At 47.6% G+C, this 10,716-nt stretch overlaps 1 protein-coding gene across 1 annotated transcript in view; it reads left to right on the top strand.

The window, feature by feature from the left end:
- Positions 1-2,942: 2,942 nt before the first annotated feature.
- LOC126534562 (uncharacterized) overlaps positions 2,943-10,716 on the top strand; it is a 29,030-nt gene continuing 21,256 nt past the window's right edge. Inside the window, exons 1-2 of the mRNA XM_050181823.3 lie at positions 2,943-3,465; positions 7,534-7,608. Of these exons, the coding sequence (XP_050037780.1) occupies positions 3,112-3,465; positions 7,534-7,608 (429 nt within the window). The 5' untranslated portion in view covers positions 2,943-3,111. The remainder of the gene's footprint in view (positions 3,466-7,533; positions 7,609-10,716) is intronic.

The following is a 10,716-nucleotide window of genomic DNA, read 5'->3' as shown; positions in this document are numbered from 1 at the left end:
ACGCCAGAAGCCATGGACTCTGACAGCGGGTACACCGTAGTCATGGGCCGCCGTATGAAGAAGATGCGCCGTATGTCGACTGAGACGACTTCATCGAATCAGAGTGAGCAGGAATCCTTCATGGTTTCTTACGTGCCGCTCTCGACGTCACACAGCATGAACTCCCTCAGCAGGCAGTTTCTAACCGAATATTTTGAAAGTGTGGCCCCTGGGCAAATCAACGAGATCAGGATCAACGCTCGCAAGAACATCCTGACAACAGATATGAAAAATTCCGCAATGCTTGAGAAATTAAAGACCATTCCACAGTTGATTGCAATCCCCGTCCGCTCCTTTATTACTTACGGGAAGGAGACAACAAGTGGAGTGATTTGCGACGTGGAGCTTGAAAACAAGCATGCGGACCTCAAGAGTCTTTTGAGGTCATCGGTGCGCATTCTTGAGATTCACCGCTTGGGGCACTCCCGATGTATCAAGTTAATATTAGCTTCTTCGACATTACCAGCGTCTGTCACAGTGGGCTATGTGATACACAGAGTATGACCATTCGTTCCGAGGCCTATTCAGTGCCGAAAATATCACAAGATAGGACACGTGAGCGCTGTTTGTAGAAGCAAAGCCACCTGCTCGCGTTGCGGCGGAGAGCATGATACCACCGACTGTACTGGCTTTCACGAAGCGACTTCGAAAAAATGCCCGAAGATGAAACAAGAGGTTCGTATATTTCGAAAAATAGCAAGATACCAATCTTCGCGTAAAGAGGCTGCTCAATTTGTTCGCCAAAGTGTCCAACGCTCGCGACAGAAGCATCACAAAACCATTTCAGGAGAACTACCTAGCGTGGCACAGGTACCACGACCACCTCTGCCTGTGCGTGCATCGAGGACGGTAACGGCGTCTACTGATAATTCAAGGTCGACGAGAGCACGCGGCAAACATTCCCCTCCACCGGCTGATACAGACACGGAATGGCCTTTGCTGCCCCTAGGCCCACGGCCATGCCAGTGGGCCTTAGTGGTCCTCTGCGCCATGAAGCCAAGAATTACAGGGCCAATGAAACCGGTGACACTACGGGCAAGCAAGGAGATGAGTACAATGAGAAGGAGAGTGTACAAAAAATGCTGAAGCACCTGGTAGAGTCAATGCGCGTGATTCTCGGTGGTCTCGAGAATCCGGCCGCTAAAAGTGCCTTAAAAGGAGTACAAGTGCTCGCCGTGCTGGAGCCGCTTATCGCAGCTCTTTATATGCTATAAAGCTTTTGTTTGGCGCTTGTGCTGTTCACGCAGGGGAGGCCCACACACCAGCTTCGCTCTAGCGCCTTTATTTTCAAGTTCACTTGAATTGGTTACTACAGACTTGATACGAAACCTGATAGTGGCTTCTAGGATGACATTTGTAAATGTTTATCATCAGAGTGTTGAACTTGCTTTCACCTCTGCGCATCCCTCTTGCTATGTCATCATCATCCCTCATCACACCTTTATGTCCCCGTTCCCCCTCCACCTGTGCAGAGTAGCAGGCTAGAGCGCCTTAGCTCAGGCCGACCTCTCTGCCTTCTTTCAATTAAATTAGCTCTCTTTCTCTTTCCAGTCCATGCTTAACAAAAAAAAAAGCAAAAGGAAACCCGGCGAGGTAGCCTAATCAGTGGCTACACAGTGGATATGGCATTGCGCTGCTAACTCGAGCTCGCGGGTTCAAATCAGGTCGCGGAATTCGATGGGAACGAAATGGAAAAACATTCGCCTACTTCTGTTTAGGCGCACGTTAAAGAACAGCAGGTGGTGAGAAGTCAAAAGGGTGCTTCATATCACCAGACGTAAAACGCCAGAATTTGTTCAATTATAAGAAGAACAAAAATAATAAGAGAGAAGGTAGCTGCGGCCTTCGGCTTTTTTCTAGGGGTGTAAAAGAAATAAGTTTTTCTCGAGTCTGATTTCTGAGAAAAGCATAATACGCTTATCTTATATTGGATACCTAAACGAAATGCCGTTCCCAACTGTATACATCAGCTCAACTAAGCAGTTTCTGTATTATGAACGGCTGCGCTTTCACTTATCCGGCGCACTATCATAAGGACAATAATGAAGCAGGAAAGGCATGCCGCGTTTGTGCGCAGGCGCGAGGGCGCGAGTAAGAGCGGGCGCGAGAGAAAAATCTGGGGGCTTTTGCTCCTTCAATATACGACTCTGCCTAGGCACTAGGTACTAGAGCGCGTGTTCAAGGTGTTTGTCCCTAGGCGTGTCGGCATTGCGGTACGTCGGAGACTCTCGCGCCTGCGGCGCTGGTGCTGAGTCAGTCATCGTCACCAGCGGCCTTTCAGCTACCTGCGTTCAACCGCGGTTGCTAAGGCGCTCTGCCTTCTAGATTTTCAATATATGGGGCCGGGCTCTACTGCGGTCGCCACTGTTCCCACAGATTGCCGCAAGGCGCGAGAAAGCTATGATCCACCACGACTGACTTTGCACGAGCGCCGCAGGGGCGAGACAGTCTGTTCGACACAGCGGTCGCCAAATCAGGTGCCAGTGTCGGCTGCTTCGGCTATTCTACCACGCTGGCCTCACTCCACAATGCCGACACGCCTAGGGACAAACGCCTGCAACACGCGCAAAGAAACCTCGTCCCTAGTGCCTAGGCAGAGTCATATATTCAAAGAGCAAAAGCCCCCAGATCTTCTCTCTCGCGCCTGCGCACAAACGGCTGACGATCTCTCAAATGAACGTCTCGTGTATGCGCGTGGCGACAGCGTTCTTAACAAAAAAGCAGCAACAGCAAAGTTTTAATAAAGAAAATACAAACAAGACAGATTAAATGTGGAGACGAAATACACTGCAAATGGAGTCGACATTTTTTTAGAACGTGATATTTGAGCTGATATTTTTATAATGTCGACAGCGCCCTCTTTGTACACGCGTTCTGAGAAGCAAGAAAGTGCTGCAGCGACGTTCCTGACTGCATGTTTCATGGCGGCTTTGTTGCTGCCGTAGGGTTCGCTTGCAGCGTCTCTGTGTTTTACTGCGCACCCCGTAGCTTTCCCTCGTTATTTCTAACATCTTGTAAAGGATCGCTTTTCCTTGTCGTCGCCGCCGAACGAGTCCGTAAATACACCCTCCAATGGAGCAGGATACGCCGGCGATAACCTGCAACATCAGGGGCTGCCCCAACGAATTCGGTCTGAGCGATCCGGCTCACCTGCTGTACGTGTGTACTGCGGATGACATCCAGTGCAAGGCATGGCTCGCCGTGATACCCAAAGTCTCGCTGAGAGACGTGGGCGAGAGACTGTGCGTGTGCTCGTTGCATTTCGAGGATGGAGTCAACGTCAGCGGAGACATCGTGCCGACCATCTTCCCGCCCGTGCCTGTTGCGGTGACGATTACGAGCGACCTACCACAACCGAGCGCGTCGCGTGTAGGGCAGCCAGCTGGGGTCGGACCGGCGATCAGGATTAAGCAGGAACCCGTTGACGTAAGTTGTCGCTCACCACGAAGCCGAGAACGTGGCGTTTACGAAGCACGGCGCGATTGCGTTCGTCCTTGTTTTTACACGTTCCGTCATGTCGGGCGAGGGAGGGAGAAATGACGGCTGTCTTTCCCCCGTTCGAAATGCGGAAGCGTTGCGCAAATGTTTTGGATGCTTATCTTTACCCTTTAGCCTGCATTGCCGATGGGTTCAGTAATTGACACTGTCTCCATAGGCTGCCCTGTGCCATCAAAACAAAACAAGAAAAAAAAAAACAAGAATTGAAAGGGGAGGGAGATTTTCCGCATGATGAAATCGGGCCTGTGTTAAGCCAAAATAAATAAGGCGTATTGCTCTTTGCTAAGCGAAATTGTCAGGGTTGAGCGTGTGATCGGCAATATAAAATTGAAAGTGAGCGGAATGTTTGTCAGCTCCAGACGAGCACTCGAAAAACAGTGCTTTGCTTGCTCCAGGGGAAGGCGGAAATTCCGCCTCGCAAATCGTCTATCAACAGAACTGTGCGAAGCGATTAAGAGCGGGAGGTGAAATCCCGTGAATGTTTGTATTGCGTTAACCTGTTTGTCAGTTATTGACTGATATTGTCCTTATTGTGTCTCACTTCAGCGAGTTTACCGCAGCCGTGGCCTCGTCTTTGAGTGTCCGCCTGGGCTGCGGGAGGCCGTGTTTTCAAAACCACGTGGCCGCCGGGTACCCACCGCTCATACGAATGGGCACAGACGTGCCCCGGCACGACACTCTGCTTTCTTCAGAGGTGAATCGCCCTGAGATGGCAGCCCGCCATGCAAATGCCGTTGAAACCTGTGGGCCCAAACAAACCCCGATACAGGGGGAAATACAGCTCCGCACCGTTCGCTCCGACGCCGGCATAAACGCCACGCAGTGTTTATACCTGCAGCTCAACTCAACTTTGCGGGTTTGAGCCCTCGTCCGGGTTTGAGCCCTCGTCGACTGTTTTCGAAAGCGACATTTGTTTTGTCACTTGAAAAAGACATGTCCACTTCGTTGGCTCCCGCTTTTACCCTGTTCTGGTCTTGCTCGTTTCTTTTGTGTGTGTCTTCTGCGGCACAGCTGCAGAAAGCAGCCGGTCAGGGAGGATTGCCGCGTATTTCCCTGCTCATGCATCCGATCATGCTCAATAATGCATGCGTGGTCATCTGTGCCTATCGAACTTTTTTCAGTCATGAATTTTTTTTTCTGCAGTGGAGTCCGTTTTTGGGACATCAAATCTTGGCGAACCGGTCTATGCCAAATCAGTATCCAAAATTTTACATTCACATAATTGTCATATACATAAAACACTAACTTCTGTTTTCTTTATTTCAGTTAAGAAAAACATGTTTATATCATACGTCTTGGTCTAATCAACAGTGGTTACAAAAGGGGTGTGGGAGCCTAGATTTGTTTCAACAATGGTACTTGTCTTTCACTGGTAAACATTATATAAAGACAATACGATTATATACATAGACAAAAAGGGAGAATGGGGGTGGAATGAGGGACCAGCACAGCATGACCACCGCCTCACTGTGGCATGACATGTGTACGGTTAAGATTCGGGAACCCTAGTTTCTTTCGAACAAGATGGATGGATGCTACGCTGCTCGCTGATCTGGCAGACACTGAATTATTTTGCAACTTCTACTATCTCCTGTGTTCACTGGCTTTGTGTACAATATCATAGTGCACTTGTCGAATAGCTCTTTGCATCCTCATGTGTTAGTGCATTTACCACTTTGTCGGCATGTCCCCTTGTCGAAATATTGGCTCCAGTTTGTTCGTTACTTGTTGGATCCCTTGTTCGATGACTGTTGATCACTTCATGTCTCCATCTTCCTGTAAAACTCTGTTTGCTCGGGTTTCTTGATTTGAGGAACATTCAGAATGTCTATTATCCCCTTCCGTACCGGGGACAAGCAGTTGGTAGCATGGGCTAGTTAATGTAATTTGGCTATTTTTGGTCAAAAATTGGGATATTGGAATTGGGACCCGACTTAACGAAACCTGATTTCACAAAGTTCCAGGTCTAACAAAGAAATTTCCATTCCCCGGCAGGTGCCCATAGGGTTCAGTGTTGCCATCAACCCGAATTAACGAAACTAGCTTGGCCAAACTCAATTTGAGGAAGTTTTTCTTGAATTATTTGAGTAAAGAAAGTGGTGATTTCTTTCTAATTTTGACACAGATATGTTTTCCTTTGAGCGTGTGCTCCAAAGTGAACATGTTAAAACATTTAGGCACCGAAGTCGTGGCCCTAGCTTTACTTTGACGACCTAGCTTTACTTTGACGAGGCCGCGCGCCGCGCCCATGCACGGAACTGTGGATGGGCTAAACACTGGCCTCAGTAGGGGCGGCGGTGGTTGCTTTCATTATTTCATGGTTTGTGCAACAGATGGCTGGATTAGCTAGCTGCAAATATGATGCCGCAGTAGCTTTTACATGTCACTACACCCGCCGTGGTTGCTCAGTGGCTATAGTGTTGGGCTGCTGAGCACGAGGTCGCGGGATCGAATCCCGGCCCCGGCGGCCACCTTTCGATGGGGGCAAAATGCGAAAACATCCGCGTACTTAGATTTAGGTGCACGTTAAAGATCCCCAGGCGGTCGAAATTTCCGGAGTCCTCCACTACGGCGTGCCTCATAATCAGAAAGTGGTTTTGGCACGTAAAACCCCATAATTCAATTTCAATTCAACATGTCACTACGTTACAATTTTTTGTTTCGAAGGACCAAAAAAATTCTTTCTCGATTTTACAAGCTGCCATATTTCACGAAATAATTTGTGCTTGGTCATCACTTCGTTAAATCGATTGTCAACTAAACTGGGCTTGGAAGAGGTTAGAAAATCATGTCAAGCAATACTAGCTTTGCAGGTGACATTTTTACTCTTGCCAGTGGCACTGATTATGGTGAGGTCTAATGGAGTCTGGCCACTAGCCATCGTGGTTTGTGGGTAATCAGGATGAAAATAAAATATGGCAGGGATTTCAAGTAGTTGTAAGAAATAGCAGGTGCTAAACAAGTGGAATTTTTGGTAAAAAATGCCAAGAACAAGCTTCAGCTTGTCAGTGGTACATTGCATTTTCTAGCAGTGCAATTTTTGTTTCAGTGGTTATCATGCTTTTGGTTGATTGCACACTATGGGACAGCACTAGCAGATGCGAATTTATTCTTTCTGAGAGGTAAAACATCTTGTTAAGTGAGCTGTTTCAAAATAATTTTGTCATCGTTGGTCGGAATTTTAGATAATAGTGTGGTGCGGAAGCGGCTAAAAGAATCCCAGTTGCTTAGAATTAATCCAGAGCCTTCCACCATGGTATCTTTCATGGCCTCAGTGTAGCTTAGGGATGTTCACGCATGAAGCGCACGAACGAATCAATCAGTGAACCTCGACTGCTGTTTACATTTTTTTTATGTATTACCAACTAGGCCGGCCAATTCCACATCAACTTAGTGCTACAAACATCACATACTGTTATGCAAGGTCAGTGTTTGTGATAGATGTGAAAGAATGGCATCCTGAAACTTGTTACAGTGGAAAAGACACTCAACCATATGAAGAAACGAGTGGACAAGAAAAGAAGTGCCTCTCTCAATGAAGTTTGTTCAGGGAAAACAAGTACAACCAACCACAAAATTTTAAGGGACACGAAATCTGAGAGAAAGCTGAATATCTACGCAGCCTCGCACCGCAGCCTGGTAGTCGCATTTACAGCCTTGACCAGTACAGATGGACAGCATTGTGATGTTCGGTTTTACTGACTACTATTGCAAGCTGCTTGGAAGTTGAACGTTTTTGGATATACCGGGGGCTGTAAGTTTTGAGGTTGGCTCTACACTCAAAGGAAAGTGCTGGTTTGTGCAAACACGAGAACAGTCCAGATATCAATAGAAATGACATTACCAGCATACCTGCCTATTCCAACACAGCCGCGAATAATCGATCTTATTTACAGTGCGAGGCCACAGACCGATTGCTGAGATGTCCCGTTTCTTTCTGATGTAGTGAAAAGTTACATGCTTAAACACCTTTTTTCTTTTCCTTTCTTGTCACAGGACTATGACCAAGCAGCACAGCCATCCTCTGATATGGAAGACAGTGAGCATTTTGACAGCCCTGCTGCATTTGAGGTAAGCCACCTAACAAGACACGCTTGCTTAGACTGCTGTCATTTGAACCTGTGGTCTTCGATCGAAACTTTACTGAACCCGGAGGGTTGCCGTAGTGGTGCTGCAAAAGTGATGCAGGTCAAACAAGTGCATGAATGCACAGAATGAGCACTGTGTGGTTAACCTATATGCAGTGAACCACTAGCACTTTAGTCTTTCATTGCACTATTTGTGGGTGCACCCTGTTGCGCTCCGAGTATCCTATTTGTTTAATTTATAGTTGTAATACCGCCAGCTGCTTTCTGGCAGCAATGGCAGTGGTGACAAATGCCATTGCTGCTTTGATTGGTTACGAAAAATATGAAGATACAAAACAATTTTGGAATCAAAGTGATGCAAAACTTGTCTGATGTAACGATGTATAGTAAAAGCTCGGTAATTCAAATTTAATTTAATTCAAATTGTGAAGCCACTTCGAATTAAACAAAATTTGAACTTGTGAAAGTGGGCAAGATATTGAGGCGTTTGGGAACCAGAGAGCATGAAAAACATTTATTAGCACAAGAAATCGGTGATCACTTGCTGCTTGCAAGGCCATAGTTGCTGCATTCTGCTCCATTGCGGAAATGCAACACAGTCGTCCTACAGTCTTACGGTCGTCTTACAGTCGTCCATGCACAGGCACCACCTCCTCCTTCTCTTGTCATAGTCTTCACCTCCCATCTCTTCGATGACTGTCTGCCTGCCTCCTACTTTAGCGATAATGTCTTCATCCATTAGGGCACTGCCCACTGATGCACCACTGTTGACTTCGGCATGATCACTAAAAGTCACATGGTGAATTATGGCATGCATCACTGCAGGCACGAGCTCCTCAGCCCCGTTGTCGCCACTTCCTTGTACAGTTCCAGCTGCAGAACCACAGTGGCGGAAACAGTTCATAATTGTACTGGCCGTAAATTGATCGCAAGACCGCATCAACATGCGCATGGCAGTGAGTAGCAAAACTAGGTACCGTAAAAACCGGACTATAGGTCGGACCGGAATATAGGTCGATCCCCCAACTAACGAATCCTCAAAATGAAAAAAAAAAATATCCTTTTCAATGGCAAAAGTACCGAAAGACATGACACCCTTACCTTGAAACAAATGCGACTCGGGGGGTTGCACAATGGTGACAGTATTTATTTAAATGCTGCTCGCATGTGCACCCGGCCAAGTTTTTAGCGGTTTCGCGCGATCATCGACACGCGTGCTTGTCAACACCTTATTAATGGCGCTGAGCAGCGAAACAAACGAGATACGCGCATGTGTACACATGCCCTTACTTTCGCTATTTCGCCGCTCCGTGCCGTGATGATAAGGTGCTGACAAACACGCGGGTCGATGGTCGCGCGATACTGTTAAAAGTTCGTCGGGTGTACAGTACACAGAAGGGCACGAAGTGCGCAAGCGCTACTCCGAATCAGAGCAACGCCTTTGATCAGAGTCGGATGACGAGTGCTTCTCGCTGCCCAGTCCATAGGCGCGTGCGATCTCTACCGCTTTCAAACGGATGCATTCGGCAGTCACAGGCAGCGATCTTACACGCAGCTCGCGGACGGACTCCGCAACCTTGCTTTCCAGTTCTGCAGTCCACTGCGATCCGGCACGAAATGACGTTTTCTTTTGGTTGCTGCAAGTTGTAATACGTTGCTTTTGCCTCCGCCACTACCGAATGCTCTTTTCGGATACTTCAAGTTCGCGCTGTGCCGCCAGGTTGCCGTGGGCTTCCGCGTACTCAATCGCCTTTTTCTTGAAGGCGACGGTGAATTGACGTCGGCTTCCGCTCCCGCTCATTTTGAAACAAAATGAAAGTGCAGCCTTTAATTAATATAACTTTGCGACAATGGAAACGCAAAATGCCGGTGTCACAGGTGCCACAGCGTCGCCACGCCGCCATGCTGCTGATGGCGATGGCGAAGGCGGCTGTTTACTTTATCCGCCCATTGTTGCAAGACTTCCGTAGTTTTTCCGCCAATGTCCGGTATATAAGTCGAGGGTCGACTTTTCGCGATGGGTTTTTGAAAAAAAGTTCGACCTATATTCCGGTTTTTACGGTAGTTCTTCTTGCTGCCCGCTCACAAAATCATTCTTACAAGCATGTGGCACCTGTAGAAACGTTTAATGTTTCTGATAATGTCATGATCCATTGGCTGTATGACTGCAGTTGTGTTGGAGAAAAACCAGCCTCATGGCTCCCTGCTCAACTTCGACCTTGTGTGCTGAACAATTGTCTACCATGAGAAGAGCTTGTCTGCTGTGGAGTTCCATTTGTCTGTCGAACCTGAGTAGCCACTTACAATGCGGCCATCATTCACACTTTTGCATTGGTGGCGTATTCTGTTGGCAATGTCCGAATGTTTTCAAAGCACTGGGGTTTGTGTGCTTTCCCAGTCATAAAGAGCGGGGCTTTTTCCATCCCGGTCAACACAGAGACACGCTCTTTGCTGTGCTTTCCACCAACACAGATGTCCCCTTTGTAAGTCTTATCTGACTGAAGTTTGAAAGACAATGCTGTCTCGTCAGCGTTAAAGGTATCACTTCACGAGTAGCTGTCCAGGAACTGCCACAGGGTGTCGCTTCTCCGTGTCACATATATATTGGCGTGCACTTCTTTTGCCTCGCCAGATATTGTGCTGAAAACGAGGTCATGCCCTTCCCTGAAATGATGGAACCCGATGCCTTCGGACGCGATGAAGTCTCAGGCGTCCAAGCGCTGGGTGAAATTGGCCACCTTTGTCATGATTAAGGGTCTCCTCAAAGCGAAGTTCTGGCTTTCATTTCTTTGACCCACTTAATCACATCACTCTCAAGTTCAAGGCACTTAGCTGTTCGTAGCCTTTTTTGGCTGCTGCCAATATCTTCGGCTTTGTATGCATCTTCGATGCTCTCTCTGTTCCTGATGTAGGTAGACAATGTGCTCTGTGGTATGGCATGTTTCTTCGCGATTTGAAGCTTGCTGGTCTTTTCCTTCGTTCACTTCTTACGGAAACTCTACCTTCTCCTTCATAGTCTTCGCGCAGTACTTTCCCCACGAGGAAATCTCGCCGCTTTGATGCAGACATAACAATGCAGTAGCACTACTGC

This window comes from Dermacentor andersoni, chromosome 7, assembly GCF_023375885.2.
Source record: "Dermacentor andersoni chromosome 7, qqDerAnde1_hic_scaffold, whole genome shotgun sequence".
Classification (NCBI taxonomy): Eukaryota; Metazoa; Arthropoda; class Arachnida; order Ixodida; family Ixodidae; genus Dermacentor; species Dermacentor andersoni.
This window is presented reverse-complemented; position numbering and strand designations above follow the sequence as displayed.